The 16,673-nt window shown below is 40.0% G+C and overlaps 1 protein-coding gene across 4 annotated transcripts in view; it reads left to right on the top strand.

Annotated features, from left to right (window-relative positions):
• The window catches only part of LOC114652371 (interleukin-15-like), a 523,178-nt gene that overhangs the window by 96,062 nt on the left and 410,443 nt on the right, over nucleotides 1-16,673 (top strand). For all 4 annotated transcript variants that reach the window (XR_007935106.1, XR_003716340.2, XM_051928194.1 and 1 more), the window contains exons 4-6: nucleotides 1,707-1,736; nucleotides 2,682-2,729; nucleotides 9,587-9,709. Coding sequence is in view for 2 of the 4 variants with exons in the window: in XM_051928194.1 (XP_051784154.1) it covers nucleotides 1,707-1,736; nucleotides 2,682-2,729; nucleotides 9,587-9,709 (201 nt within the window). In the remaining 2 variants the exon portion in view is untranslated. The remainder of the gene's footprint in view (nucleotides 1-1,706; nucleotides 1,737-2,681; nucleotides 2,730-9,586; nucleotides 9,710-16,673) is intronic.

The following is a 16,673-nucleotide window of genomic DNA, read 5'->3' as shown; positions in this document are numbered from 1 at the left end:
GACCAGGAAAGAGTCCATTACTTATCCCGATTGAAATGCTTCATTCATTTTGTCCTTCCTGCAGAGTGGCATCACAGCTGTTTATGTGATTTCCGTTCATGTCTGCTGGGATGTTAGTCCTGTTGTGCTTTCCTTCTGTATCATTCATTATGTTGGCCTCCTGGCTAGGTTAGGGAAGGGAGTCCATCCCGCCTGGGAAGGCCGTTCTGTCCATTGCAGTGTCTAAATTGAGGAAAAGTGCTATGGGAGCTTTGTTTCTACCACCGTAGAACTCTAGATTGATCCTTCTGAAAATTAATTGTACCATGTATTGCCATAAAATTTATGAGCTTGTCCTTCAGCACCTTCAAATAAACTGGTTCTGTCATTGTAGTGTTTTTTTGCATTATCCAGATGCCTGCACACCCAAATGCTAAAATGGTACCATTTTTTGTTTTTTTTCATTTGCTTGACAGTTGTCAGTGGGCACATGCCCAGTATAATTTTTAAACTGAGTGAAGGTCACTTCATCTATAAACATCATGAGGTTGCCAGAAAGGGTTGTGTGGCACTCACAATTTCTTAGCAAAACAGGAAGCACCAGGGCTCTGAAGACTTGGACCTTCGTCCTTTTGCAATGTGGTTGAGAGACATGGACGCTATCCAGTGATCTGAGACGAAGGCTGGACTCCTTTGGTACTATGTCACTTCAGAAAATCCTTGGGTACTGCTGGTTTGACTTTGTGTTGAATGAGCGGTTGCTCATGGAGTCCCAAATGAGGCACATTACCTGCATTGTGAGAGAGCATCAGTTATGGCACTACAGCCATGTGGCACGATTCCCTGAGGGTGATCCGGCTCGCAGGACCCTCATTGTTGATGACATGAGTGGCTGGACCAGTCCAAGGGGATGCCCACAAAACACCTGGCTGCGGCAGATAGATGGTCATTTCTGGAGGGTGGGACTGGACTGTGTGTCTGCCTGGGGATTGCCAACCAGGATCTTAAACTGTTTTGTCGTGTTGTGGGTGCGGCAATGCACTGCACCAGTGCATGCTCCCCAAACTGACCTGACCTGAACAATGTTTAACAAAATATATTCTATGATAAATATATACACACTCGAAATAATATGCATTCCAGTCTACCTGTTTGTTTTTTTAGTCAAATATTAATTTAATAAGTTTGCTGGTAAACAATATGGCATTCTACCAGTAATTAATCAGAGCATCATAACAGAAATCACACTAGCCCAAAATACCCCAAATGAAGTTGACATTTTATGTCATTATATGATGAAAGGAAATATCAGCTGTGTGTTCACAAACGTTTGTGCCTAACTGTATACTGATTTGTTGCCCTATTCTCCTATCATGACATTGTTTCTGTATATTTGTTTCATTATAATATGCCATTTATGAAATTATCTTGTTAAGACCTAATTGTACGTGTGTTTGCATCGTAAAGCCCATTGTGATTGGGTTCTCCATGCCTGGTGTTACATAAAAATATATAGATTCCTACCTGCCTGTTATGGATGTGTCAGAAGTTACCCACTCAGTATTACTAGCAAGTCTATTATTTTTGATGGCTGTGGTTTAAGAATAACAAAAAGGTGAGGATGCTTATGTTTACATATCTCATTTAAGTTCAATAAATTTTCTGACTGCTATCTAAAATGTACAGTGTCATCCGGTAGGTTCCATGTTATTCTGTTTGTTTTACAGAACAGTTTATGTCCACCAGATGTTGAAAATGTAAGTGTTGATCATTTTTTTTCAGTTTTGCAATCCTGTCCGCATTAAAAACAATTAGCACATTATACACACTGATCAGCCACAACATTAAAACCACCTGCCTAATATTGTGTAGGTCCCCCTCGTACCATCAAGACAGCTGGGACCTATTTAAGGATGGACTCCATAAGACCTCTGAAGGTGTCCTGTGGTACCTGGCATCAAGCCATTAGCTGCAGATTATTTAATTCCTGCTAAGTTGCAAGTTGGAGCCTTCATAGGTCAGACTTGTTTTTCCAGCACATCCCACAGATGCACATTTAGATTGAGATCTGGGGAATTTGGGGACAAAGTCAACACTTTGAAGTCTTTGTCATGTTCCTCAAACCATTCCTGAACATTTTTTGCAATCTGGAAGAGTGCATTATCCTACTGAAAGAGGCCAATGTGATCAGGGAATACCAATGCCATAAAGGCGTGTATGTAGTACAAATGGGGACTTTGAGACTGATTTATCCTATTTGAGTTTTTGTTTACATTTTGACATGTATTTTTGTTTGTATATTGTAAACCCAATGGAAAAGAAAATCTGTACATGTGTTTGCTTTGCAAAGTTCTTTTGTGATAGGTTTTTCTTCCTGTTTGGTATTGTATAAAAATATATAGATTCCTGCTGCTCTGATAGATTTATAGAAGTTACTTACTCAGTCTGCTAGTAAGTCTACAATTTTTGCTGCCTATGATTTAAAAATAACTTAAAGGGTATAAATTTTGTTATTTTAATAATAACTGAAAGGCAAGGATGTTTAAAAAAAACATATCTCATTCCATCTCAGTAAATCTAATGTCTTGCCAGCTATCTAAATATTGCATAATATCTGATTTGTCTCAGCTAATTCATTTAAATACTGCAAATTGTTTAAGCTCTCTGTTGTGCTGTAAATTTCTTATTTTCTTTCTTTACAGGATAATAATGACAATTTATACACACCACATGTGGAAAATATTGAAAATGTAAGTGTTGGTCATTTTATTTTTGCATTAAAAACAATTGCCATATCTTTCTTGCATTTCCTTGTTGTGGTTGGTATATATAGAGTGTCAGTGTAAAAGAATGAAAAAATGAAAATCAGGGGTGTGATGTAATAGGCTTTTATCTAGAAAGCTAGATGGTGAACAGTACTATTACTACAGTTTGAAAACTAGTGCCTAACATGCTAGTAATCATGAACAGCTTTTGATCATACTTATCATCAGTTTCCGTTTGTTTTAGCTTTCAGGGGTACGGTAAGTACTGCTGCATTATTGCAGGACCCGATCCTTGGATTTGATTCAAAATGGCTTTGTATACTCCGTATGAGTTCTCCTGTGTTCGTTTGCATTTTCTTCCTAGGCCTTAAAGGCTTGTAGAAAAGCCTTTTGTCATTGGTAAATGAACCAAGTGTGAATTCTGATGTACATATTCTCTGTGTTGCCTGTTGACCCATTGGAGAGTTTCTTGCTTGGTCTGTATTGCTGCTGGGGTAGACTCTATCTCTCACTGATCCAAGAGGAAAAAATGATTAAATATGCTTATATTGTGGACCACTAGGCTGGCACCACCGCCTCAACCCGACACAGACAAGCTTGGAACACAAGTTCTAGTCATACACATTTTTTAGATTTATTTTTCTCATGGGAAACGCCTTAAGCCGTTTCCCACAAGGACAACACAGTTCCCAGCACAAGCACTACACAGCAGAACTCAACACAATACTCGCCTTCTTTTCTTTTTCTCCTCCACTCCCGGCAAGTTTTGTCTTCCTCCTCCCGACTCTGGCTCTCTGAGTAGTGGCTGCTGGCTCCTTTTATAACGCACCCTAAAGTGCTCAAGGTGCTTGATGACCTAATTCCGGGAGCACTTCTGGGTGTGGCAGAACTGCCCATAAGGGCTCAGCAGATCCTCTGCAGCACCCCCTAATAGAGCACACAAATCGCAACTGGGCTGTACCAAACTCCAACTCCTATGGAGCCCTGCAGGAGTCAGAGGCACTGCTCCAATCCAGGGGGGCTGCCACCTAGCGCTCCAGGGGAAGTAACGTTCTGAATACGCTTGCTCCCCTGGTCCTTCAAGCATGGAGGTGTCCCAGCAGGACAAAGGCCCCGGCCACACACTACAATATATATATATATATATTATTAACATATTATTCTTACAGCATTCAGCTGAAATGTGGGCTTTTAAAGCAGATGCAATTTTGTTTTGTGGGTTTTTTCTTTAAACGGTATATAAGGATGGGTGCAGTGCCCCAAAGTTTAGGTGAGTTGTCATGAAAATTAAATCAACTGAGTTTTGGGCCATTTAACACTAGAATTCCTGAGGCCTACGAAAAAACTCATAATCCCGGCCCACCTTAAATCCCTTTGCACCTCTCCATTCAGCATCTTTTGTTTTGTAAATGTGTCAATAAGCACAAGCAGCCTGCTATACCATCCCCCCCCCACTGCTGCTGAAATGGTAAAAAGCTCTCTCAGCTCAAGCCTGGTTTTTCTGCAGGTACCTGGAGCTGTATAGGGTAAATATATTATTTGGAACACATGCATTTCACCCATGTTCTGTGTTTGCAAAGATCTATGTAAGTGTAGGATGACAGGAAATGTAAGAAATGTTTAGCCCATACCTAAAAGACAAACTTTTTTCATGTTTTAGTACTAATTACACAATTTTAACATGAAGTGTATAATGTGTGAAGACTGAAGTCCAGATATTAAATAATTTGCCACAGGTGGACTCCAGAAATATTTCAAGGATAATTAAAGAAAACAGGATGTGGAGAAAATAGTGGGAGTCTGGATGCTTTCTGAATCTACTGTATTTGCTAATATACCTGTTTTAGACATGCTGCCTGAGCTTTTACTTAACTGCTTCCATTAATATTCATGATACATGCTAATCGTACTGGCCCAAAGGAGTGAAAGTAAAGACCGTCCCAGTCAGAGACGTAGCTTACTGACAGATGTCCCTGAGGTTGAATGCATAGGGTACAATACAGAGAGTGAGACAAGTAAGAAGTTAAGTTTTATATAGTTGGTTTTGAGATCTCTTCATATCCCCCATTAAGAAACAAACCTAAGAGATTAGTTGTGTTAGCAGCATATCTCAGATGACCTAATAACACAATTAAACAGCTTGTAAGAAGGGAAAGGGAGGCAGTCACATTTGTGCTATTGTGGGAGATGTTGATGCAGAGTTTTACTGTATGTGTGTTTTATTATTTAATCCAAAGTTTGTATAAGGCAATTGTGTTTTCATGTAAAACACCCTAATCCCAAAGTCTAAATTATATAGTACAGTACACTCCCAAAATTTGTGGGGGTTACGTTCCTAGAGTACCCGCAAATTGTGAAAAGCTGCGACTTTTGGATGTGGTTAAAAAATGCCTTTTAAATTCCTATTTTTGTAGTTTAAACCCTAAATACAGTATGCCCCCAAAGCACTTTAATTTCGTTGCAAACTCAGCTTAATACATTACCTAAAAAATTACCTTAATACATTACCTAAAAACAGAATGTAAAGTTAAACCTATATACTGTACAGTACTGTACTGCTATGTCTCCCGCAGTGCTAGAATATAAAATACCGATGTTACTGCTGTGCATACTGCAATTCATGCAATCGCGTTTTCTTTGGTAAATACATAATTTCATTTAATTAAAATACAGTAAAATGTATGGGTACTCACCAATGATGAATGATATTGATGAAGTAGCTGTGCAGTACGATGCAGAGGATGTAAAACTCCTTGGGTGGCGCCTCTTCTTCAGGCGCTTCAGGAGGAGTCGTATCTTTGGACAGGTATTCTTCTGGTGGGGTTTCGTGCTGGCTTTTCTTTATAGGTTTCAGGAACATTGTGATGGGAAGTTGCTATATTGTCTCCTGTAGAGAACTGCTGGTACAATTTCCGTGCTTTCTCACAGATTGTTACCATCCAAGGGGATGTTCTTCTTCCTGCAGTCGGTGATCCACAATGCCAAGGCAGATTCCATCCTGACGATATTTTTATTCCTTACGGTCGTTACCTTTTTGACACTATCACAGAAACTTACAGATATGGTACTCCAGATCGCTGCTTTGGTCTTCTTTATGTTCTTCTTTTTAATGACTCAGGAGTCGCCGCGAGCGGTAGCCTTTCCAGCAGCTTCATGTGTGACTTTTATCTTTCTACCTTTTTCTCTATTTCTCTCTATTTCACTGAACGCAGCACCCGGAGGCACTTGTGCTGATCGCTGGAGATTTTAACCATGTGGTGCTGGACAAAGCATTACCTGCCTTCTCCCAGTATGTGGATTGTAACACCTGGGGAAATAGGACTATTGACTTACAGTATGCAAATATTAAGGACGCATACAGTGCCACCCGCTGCCTGCGCTTGGGAAAGCAGATCATAACCTGGTTCTGCTTCAGCCTCACTACAAACCAAGAGTGAGTGAGCTACCTACAACCACACGCTCATTCAGGAAGTGGTCCCCCAAGGCAGAGCAGGCTCTGAGAGACTGCTTTGGAACTACGGACTGGGATATCCTGCAGGGATCATATAGTGAGAACATTGAGGAGGTTGTTGACTGCACTACTGACTACATCAACTTCTGTATGGACATTGTAGTTCCAGTAAGACCAGTATGCTGCTATACTAACAAGCAGCCATGGGTTACAAGTGACATCAAGGGCCTTTTGAACCAGAAGAAAAGGGCTTTTAAAGGCGGTGATCAGCATGAGCTCAAGCTCGTGCAGAAGGAACTCCGAGTCCAGCTCAGGGCGGCGAAGGAGCAGTACAGGAGAAAGCTGGAGTAGAAGTTGCAAAATAACAGCATGAAGGAAGTGTGGGATGGGATGAAGATCATCACTGCCTGCAGCTCGAAGCGGGGTGCTACCATCGAGAGAGATGTGGAGAGAGCAAACCTGATGAACAACTTCTTTAACAGGTTTGACCACCCTAACCCACTCTCACCTCGGAGTTCTGCACCCTCCACCCATCCTTCTGCATATACCAGCATAGGAGAGAGTTTCCCCCAACCCACAATTACAGCAGCGCAGGTGAGCAGAGAGCTGAGGAGACTTTTTGCCAACAAAGCAGCAGGTCCAGATGGAGTATCGCCATGACTGCTGAAGGTCTGTGCGTTGTAGCTGGGGAATCCTCTACAGCGCATCTTCAAGCTGAGCCTGGAACAGGGGAGAGTCCCGAGGCTTTAGAAAACATCTTGTATCACCCCAGTCCCAACGGTATCACGTCCTAGTGAGCTGAATGACTTCCGGCCTGTTGCTCTGACGTCACATGTGATAAAGACCATGGAGCGGCTGCTGCTTCACCACCTGAGGCCACGGGTCCACCACGCCCTCAACCCTCTACAGTTCACATTCCAGGAGAGGGTGGGAGCGGAGGATACCATCATCTACATGCTACACCGATCCCTCTCCCACTTGGACAGAGGCAGTGGTGCAGTAAGAATTATGTTTCTGGACTTCTCTAGCACCTTCTACACCATCCAACCTCTGCTCCTTAGGGACAAGCTGACAGAGAAGGGAGTAGATTTATACCTGGTGGCATGGATCGTGGACTATCTTACAGACAGATCTCGGTATGTGCGTCTCAGGAACTGCAGGTCTGACATTGTGGTCAGCAACACAGGAGCACCACAGGGGACTGTACTTTCTCCAGTCCTGTTCAGCAGATATACATCGGACTTCCAATACAACTGAGACCTGCCACCTGTAAAAGTTAGCTGACGACACTGCTATCATGGGCTGCATCAGGAGTGGGCAGGAGGAGGAGGAGTATAGGAACCTAATCAAGGACTTTGTTAAATGGTGCAACTCAAACCACTTACAACTGAACACCAGCAAAACCAAGTAGCTGGTGGTGGATTTTAGAAGGACCGCGCCCCTAACGGATCTCGTGATCATCAGAGGTGACTGTGTGCAGAGGGTACAGACCTATAAATACCTGGGACTGCAGCTGGATGATAAATTGGGCTGGACTGCCAATACTGATGATCTGTGTAAAAGAGGACAGAGCCGACTATACTTCCTTAGAAGGCTGGCATCCTTCAAAATCTGCAATAAGATGCTGCAGATGTTCTATCAGACGGTTGTGGCGAGCGCCCTCTTCTACGCGGTGGTGTGCTGAGGAGGCAGCATAAAAAAGAGGGATGCCTCACGCCTGGACAAACTGGTGAGGAAGGCAGGCTCTATTGTAGGCATGGAGCTGGACAGTTTGACATCTGGCAGAGCGACGGGCAGTGAGCAGGCTCCTGTCAATCATGGAGAATCCACTGAACAGGATCATCTCCAGACAGAGGAGCAGCTTCAGTGACAGACTGCTGTCACCGTCCTGCTGCACTGACAGATCAGTATGCTGCTGCTGGAGTATGTGAATTTCCCTTTTGGATTAATAAAGTATCCATCTATCTCTATCTATGTAGCGTGCGGTGCTTTTATTAATGCCATAGTGGTGCGCTACTGCAGCATAACTTTTTAGTTCCTGGAGCAAATCCAGTAGTTCAGCCTTCTCCTGGAGTGTTTTAAACTTTTTCTGGCGCTTAGACTCAGTGCCAGAAACCTTAGAAGGTGCACAGCGTTTCGGCGTCATCTTGTGCGTTTAAGAATAACAAATTGAATACAATAGCAAAGTAGAAAACACAAGGACGTTCAGCTGGAGACACGTCACAGGGCAGCAGTCAATTAGCAGCAAGGAGAAATGAATAACGCTCTTGGATTGGCTACTTTCACTATCCTAACCCGCGTTTCCTTCAGCAGTTGCTTCCTGTTCTCTCTACAGCACAGTATTGCCACGAAAAAAGCCATAAAATATTGTTGAAGCTATTTGCACTTTCCGCTAAAAATTAATAGTTAGGTTCTAAGGAAAAATCCGTGAACTCTAAACCGTGACTTCACGGGGGTCTACTGTATATAATATCTACTCAGCTAGCTAATATTGAACTTTTATCCAAATATTTGTCAGGTAGATTCTGTTTAGGGGTAGAGATTGGGGATGGGGAACTTGGAATGCAATCCTTAGTAAGTGTGCTTAAATTTGATTATGAACAAAGATAACACATGAGGTAGTGTCTGTGATCACAGAAGAACATCATTAAGAAGTTGCACGTTCTACTTTATTGTCAGGGAGCAATACTACATTAAGGTTTCTTGTTAAACATTGCTAGTTTGTAGTAATATCTGCAAAGTCTGTACTATTAAAGGTTTGTATGAACTAGATCAGATCTAGAGTATTATGGAAAGTTGTTGATAGTTCAGTACAGTTTGATGAAGTTTTGTGGCTTAGTTATTTGATAATATGATGTTAAATAAAATAAAATTATGATGATTGAAGCACAGGTAAGGATTTCACTGTTCTCTGTATTTGTGATAATACTAAAGCTAAATTGTTGTTTACTTACAGTAAGAGTGATGAATAAAAAACATTTGTTCAGGAAATTACTTCTATGTAAGAATGAAGTTTGGATTTTTAAAAGTGGTTCTGAAAAAAATAGAGCACAAACTTCACTATATGTTTGATCAAGTGAATAAAAACGACATCAGGTCTGACTTTGGATATCCTCATCTGTCAACTTGGAAAATATAAAATATCATACCATAATATCTCATCCAGTATCATTTTATGAGACTATACTTCCTTCTTTATAAATAATTATAAACAAACATCAATTTGTCCATTTTTAAAGCAGGCTGTTTAATAATAAAAATACACAATTTATATTTTAAGTTCATGTAATTTTACTAAGGAGATGCAGAATCCTACAGTTCATGTTAACTAATCTTGTCATACTCAAACTAAGTTGTTTATTTTCATAACCAGATTGTTTTTATTTTCCAGACATCCTGCAACAATTCAGTTCTTTATTGCTTTACTTTGGAGATGCAAGTTTTAATATTTGAAAGTGAATCTAATAATATCTTAAAATCAATAGATGAGTCTTTACAGTATATTAAAAAACAGGTAAGCATAACAGATCTATTTTCCATCCATCCGTCGTTACATTTTTGAAACTACTTAGAGAAAAACGAATTCAATTTTACAACTAGCTCTGTTATCCTGTGTTATTTCTCAAGACAATGGGCCTTGCTTTTAGTGGCATTGGTTAATCAAACATATGAAAAGTACTATAGAGTATTTTGTTTTACCATAGTAGGGGGATGTCACCCCTAAATATGGATTTATCAAAATGTCCTTTCTTAGTTAGTACCTATTGGCCTAGGTGTGCCATCTTGTCAAATTTCAGCTTTTTAACTAAACAGGAAATAGTGTTTTTGTTGGTGGGTGAATGAGTGAGTAAGTCAGCTTTGCATTAGATAGATAGATATGTAAAGCCCAATCAAATTCACTTTCTACATTTGAAACAATGAGAAGTCAAGCAAAATTACACATTTTATTGGCTAACTGAACAGATTATAATATGCAGCCTTTCAAGGCAGCTTCGGCCCCATCTTCAGGCAAGATGCAATCATTTTAAATATAAAACAGAAATAGCAGATTTAATACTAAACTGGGAGGGGACCCCCCAGTAGAAGATGCAAAATAATTTAAAAGTTAAAATGTCTACAGTAACCACAAAGTTAACTTTTATCTGTATAGCTTTCATGAAGAAGCTAAGCATCAAACAAAGAGTCATAGCGGTGTTATTCTGTGTCTTTTCAGTAATTCTTGGCATTTCTCTCAGAAACAATCAGACATTTTGTCATCCAGTTTGATCATTTAAGTAGTACATCTAGTCCTTCATTTAAAACCATTCAAGGGTTAGATTTAAAATGTAAGGCAAAAGACTGAGATTACTAAAGCTTACATCTGAATAGTCCAAATGTGGTAAAACATAATAGCCACACAATCAAATTTCAGAAAGTAATCTCTAAATGCGGGGTACTGTATGTACAAATCCATTCAACTAAACATCCGTTTTCCAATCTGCTTAACTAGTTTAAAACAATTTTGTTAGTAGTAGTATTCTTATTTTCCTCATGTATTTCCTATTCCTCAGTATATTGTTTTGCTAGTGTAAACCAGGCAGTCTTGTAGTTCAGCAAAATTAATCTTCCTCATACCAAGGTTCAAATCATGCATTTATTTCTTAATCTACAGCCGTCTCTCCTGTAGTAGCCCATGACATGGCAATATATCAGAGAAAACATTTTTTAGAAGCCAGTATACTTATCTGCATGTGAAAGTATGTTATAAAGAACTTAAAAATTTTCCTTTGTGTAGACCTACATACCATTTGTTCCTGTGAAGTATTTTTGCACTTCTTGGTACATTTTGTGTAGATTTAAGAAAGCCCCAAAGATAATATACATCTAGGCAAACAACAGACTTTACTAATTTCATTCATGTTCATAGCTTTTTAATGTACCTAAAGTATAATTCGCATTGTTTTTATGCCTCATGAGGCCAATGATTCCTTGTCTCCCCATTCAGATCTCCTACTACATCAGTTCTTCTTTCAAACTTACAGTTCATTTTAGTCTATAGTGTCCTCTCATGAGTATGAAAGCTGTGTGTAAAGTACTTACTGTACTTAATCAGTGTAGCTTGGGGCTAAAAGATGAAAAATAAATAAATAAAAAGTGGTCAACCTTACCTGATAATCTGAAAAAAAGACCATGTTGATTGTGGTCAAGTATACTTTTTCAATTCATCCTTTTCCAGATCTACTTATTCTGTTTGATAATTGCAGGCTAATGGAGAATTCAAATGGGTAGCCAGGTAAATTTACATATAAACTTGTACTGTCATTTTCCACAGAGTCTTAAACAAGCCACTTTGTCTTAATAGTTTTAATGCTCCATTATGATAAGTGGACAAAAGACCTGACCACAGTGATTGGGCTGCTTCCACAACACAGTGCATACTTTCACTAGCAACATCTTTGTCCTTTTCACATCATCCCAATTCACCACACAGAGCTGTACATCGCTGGACCTGAGAAGAGGAAGCATACCCACATTTTGGCGTGTTTCAGGACCAGTGAGTCATGACAGTCCTCTCAGGCCCATGCTCACAACTTACTGTAGCTATGAAGAAAAATCACATTTGGAGTCTTTCATGCAGAGAATGATGATGCAGGCAGTTATGTTTTAATTTGTTGTAATGTAAATTATAGTATTATAGTGTTCTGTATCTTTGTATTTAATAGAATGTATTATTCATCAATCAAGTGTATAGATGCATTAAAAACCAACAGAAGCAGTGGAGTATCATGAGTGTGTCGGATAAACATTAACCTGCACCATGACTATAAGCAGTGTGCAGTCAAAGAAGAAACAGTTATTTCTGCCCTCGCCCAAGTCAAAGAGCCTCTCAGACAGGGCATCCTGACACTCAGTTTTCATTTCATTCTCCTTTCAATTCTGTCAGTGGCAACTGTAATTCCATAAGTACTGTCATCTTGGTTTAAATGGTTATGTGTATTAAATGTTCACTTGTGTCTGTAGTACTGGCAAAAATGATTAATCTTTGAAAATGATTTATTCTTGTTAGAGTCTGTCACAGGAATTCAGGTACCATACTAAATCTGAAGTTACGAAACTGAGGAAATAAATTTAACTGACCTTTTCTATTTTGAATATACAGGTATACTGTATTCATGTTCCTGTCATGAGGATGGTATAGGTTTGGTGTAGGATTTATTGTTATGGTAGACTTGTAGCATGAGTTGTAAGATTTTTTTCCTCTCTTAGACATGAGCCTTTATCTTAATATGTTTCATTAAATGGAAAATATCTCCTTATTTGAATTCACTTATATATTTGGTTGATCGTCATAACACCTGCATAATCTTTTATGATTGCCTTGTCCACTTTACTTTGCAGGAGAAAGATAGTGTGTTGATTGTGCCCTGAACACTGAGTGACATACTTAAGAAATATTGATAGATTCTGATTCATCAGAACTATGAAGAATAAGGTTTTCTGAGAATGTTACCAAATCAGTTGTGGCATGCAAGCAGCTGTCCCTTAATGTTGTTCCACGTTTAATGTTTAGATTTAATTTATATATATTTTTTGTAGCATGAAGAATTAACTGGCTTTTCTTCATCTCTCCATAAAAAGCTAACACTAGAGTTGCATCTAATTGGGTTTTATTTTGAAACACACTTGAAAATATCCTGTTGTCCTGAGTAATTCTCACATTGATATTCTTATTTTTGGATTTTTTTTGTAATATTTTATAATTTTGTAGAAATTGTCATGTTAATTTATTTCATTAATTGTCTGTGCCTGTTTTTCTTTTGTGTAGATGTGCAAAAGTCTAGCGATCTGTTGGCATCTGTTGGTGGAGGAGTGAGACTTACCATACATTCAATGGAAATAATTTTGGGGCAAATGACAGATTCAAACCACACATTTGCAGTAAGGGAAGGAGGTTATCCAGGACGGAAGTTGTAAAATTCAGTTGTGAGGAGAAGGGCCAGTCTGTTGTTTTAAAGAGAAGTAGAAGCACTATATCAAATTTAGAAGGGAAAACCACCTACCTCAGGCAGACCAAATCCTGTGTTTTTATTACAGTAAACCCTCGTTATATTGTGCTTCAACTTTCACGGCTTCACTCTGTCGCAGATTTTATATGTAAGCATATTTAAATATATATCGCGGTATTTTGCTGGTTTACGGATTTCTGTGGACAATGGGTCTTTTAATTTCTGGTACATGCTTCCTCAGTTGGTTTGCCCAGTTGATTTCATACAAGGGACGCTATTGGCAGATGGCTGAGAAGCTACCCAACAAGAGCACAAATTACGCATTAAATAAAACTCCTCGAACATATTGTGAGCACGGGGGCTGTTCCAACCCCTAGAGCAGGGGTCCCCAACCCCCGGTCCGCGGCCCACTACCGGTCCGCAGCCGTCTGACAGCCGGGCCGCGAGAGAACTGCTGGCAATGGCGACTCACTCAGACTTTTCAGAATGCTTGGCGGGCAGGGCTTTGCAGCGGTGCAGGGAGAGGAGAGAGACAGAGGTGAGAGACTATTACAACAAAGTATTTTTATGGTCCCGACAGTTTCCCCATATGACACGAGTCTATAGAAGTCATGTTACTACGAAGTACATTCAACAGATGCTTTCATTACAACGAAGGGACCTTGAAATGCTTGAACGAATCATCTACAGAGCAGTTAGATCTGTGGTCGCAGCTCAGTTGTGCACATTTGCACAACGATCCCCAAACAGAAACATTGTAAAAAAAATCTTTCTTCGAACTTTCCTCGTACTGTTTTTTTTTTTTTGCTGTTTTTGTTGTCTGTGGTTTTCATTGATTCCTTTTGCTTATTGCTTGTCAACATTTGAAAAACATCCATTGGAATTTAACTCATTGTCACCCTCCTATAGAAACGGCAGACACGAAAAAAAACGATAACAGTGTTAATGTTTGTGATGTGCAATCTGGTGGAATGGCAAATGCAAAGCATATGTCTTTGTTATATGCAAAAAAAGAAGAAAAATCTCGGGTTGCAAACGTATGCGAACTGCTTAATAATAATAGAAATGTTATGTAAATTGTGTATAAAACTTCCACCCCCCCAAGCCCGAACCGGTCCGTGGAAAAATTTGCATCTAATAAAGTGGTCCTTGCTGTCAAAAAGGTTGGGGACCACTGCCCTAGAGGATATGGCCGCTCCTCAAAAAACGCTGAAAGATTACCTTCACATTGCTCCCTTCCTTGCTGGGCTTACATGTGGCTGCTTTGTCAAGCGGTATGCTTCCCGCACGGTGCTTTGCATACTTATAAGATCAAGCAGCATGTATTGATTTTTGATTGTTTGCTTTTCTCTCTCTCTTGCTCTGACATTCTCTGCTCCTGACGGAGGGGGTGTGAGCAGGGGGGCTGTTCGCGCACTGGCCTAGAGGATACGGACGCTCCTCTAAAAAATGCTGAAAGACTACCTTCACATTGCTGCCTTCCTTGCAGCCACTTTGTCCAGCGGTGCTTCGCATACTTAAAAGCCAAACAACCCTATTGATTTTTGATTGTTTGCTTTTCTCTCTCTCTCTCTCTCTCTCTCTCTCTCTCTCTCTGACGTTCTCTGCTCCTGACGCACACTCCTTTGAAGAGGAAGATATGTTTGCATTCTTTTAATTGTGAGACAGAACTGTCATCTCTGTCTTGTCACGGAGCATAGTTTTTAAACTTTTGAAAAAGAGACAAATGTTTGTTTGCAGTGTTTGAATAAAGTTCCTGTCTCTCTACAACCTCATGTGTTTCTGTGCAAATCTGTGACCCAAGCATGACAATATAAAAATAACCATATAAACATATGGTTTCTACTTCGCGGGTTTTCACCTTTCGCGGAGGGTTCTGGAACGCAACCCCCGCGATTGAGGAGGGATTACTGTAGTTTGTTTCGTTTCAAAGCTTGATAAGTCCATACTTGTTGGGTGTATTCTGTTTGTTTTTACTATTGATTATTATTCTGCTATTCCACATACCATTCACCATCCTGTCATTTTAGACCCTTTCTGGACTTGTCATGTCTGTTTCAAGCCAACTTAATCCAGACCAAGGGGTGGGGGGACTTTTCTGAGCTTGAAACTCTTAATAATTTCCTTAAAAAAGAATTTTATTTCTCCCAAGGGAAAATATCTATCTATCTGTCTGTCTGTCATGAAAGATCAGCCTCGACACAGACAGACCCAGATTCTAAGCACACCCGTTTATTGCACAAAACACCACAATATAGCTCACAGTCTCTTTTGTATTTCTTTTCTTCTGCCGCCTCTACTTTTCCCGTCGCAAGCTCCGTCCTCTTTCACCCGACTGGAGTGAGGCAGCCCCTTTTATGGCACACCTGGGTGTTCTCCCCGATGATCTTCCGGCAGCACTTCCTAGTGTGGTGAAAGTGCTGCAGTCCATGGCTCGGGAACCATCCAGGGTGGCTGCCCCCTTGCGTCCAGGGGAATATATTGCCCCTATCCCGGTCCTTCCTTGTTCCAGGTTTCCTGGTGGGGTAAGGTCCCTGGTCGTCTGCCACACTATCTATCGTGTTACACATCCGTTAATGTAAGTGGGGGGTATGGAATGGGGTTAGGGGGCATTCAAATGTGGGAGATTTCACTCTTTTCATCTAAATATACTGATTTTTTTTTTGTGTGGTTTGTTCTTTATCAGTGTGGGGCTAATGAGGAAGTAGCGTTAGTCTCTTGTTCTCCTTGCTTTATTTATTTTTGTACAAAATAAATTGAATTTCTCCAATGCATGTGCTAATCAGCAACAGGATTTTAAGTACATTACAGCAAATCATAGTTATATCCTTTAAAGCAGGGGTATCCAAACTTTTTTCACTGGGGCCACATACAGAGAAATATATGAAGGGCTGGGTCACCCACTAAAGGTGAGGTATATTGCCTCACCTCCTGTGTATTAAGCTAGCAAAATCAATCAAATACAGGTAAATTATGCTTCATAATTGAATATGCTTAAAGAAAAAACAACATCACAGCACTAGATTAATGGGTTTTCATTTATCATATTACAAAGCGCCCTCATCACATGCAATCGAGTAAAAATCAAAAGCACAAGCTTTATCCGACACTTTTTGTTTTAAGTTAGCTGAAAAATCTTCAATTTGCCGCACCACTGTGTTTCTGGACAAGCGAATGTTATTGAATTCCTGCATTTTCTCTGGACACATTATGTGACTTTAGTGAGGCACTGTTTTATGATGTCACCATCTGAGAAAGGTTTCCTGTGTTAGGCAGTGAGTTGCGCTACCTCATAACTAGTTAATGTGGCATTTTCTTGTGTTTTGTTAGCACGGAAAAAATAGTGTTGTTGAGCCAGCAGACTAGCTGCTATTTGGTTAACTTTCTGTTCTCGCTCGGCACCAGTAGGACGTGTAGGTCGGATGTTTGGTTGTGTAGTGTCGATGCACATTATACTCTTTCATCACTGCGATAGTTTCATTGCAAATCAAA

This window comes from Erpetoichthys calabaricus, chromosome 5 (assembly GCF_900747795.2).
Source record: "Erpetoichthys calabaricus chromosome 5, fErpCal1.3, whole genome shotgun sequence".
NCBI lineage: Eukaryota > Metazoa > Chordata > Cladistia > Polypteriformes > Polypteridae > Erpetoichthys > Erpetoichthys calabaricus.
The sequence above is the reverse complement of the archived record's forward strand: the minus strand, read 5'-3'. Positions and strand labels throughout refer to the sequence as shown.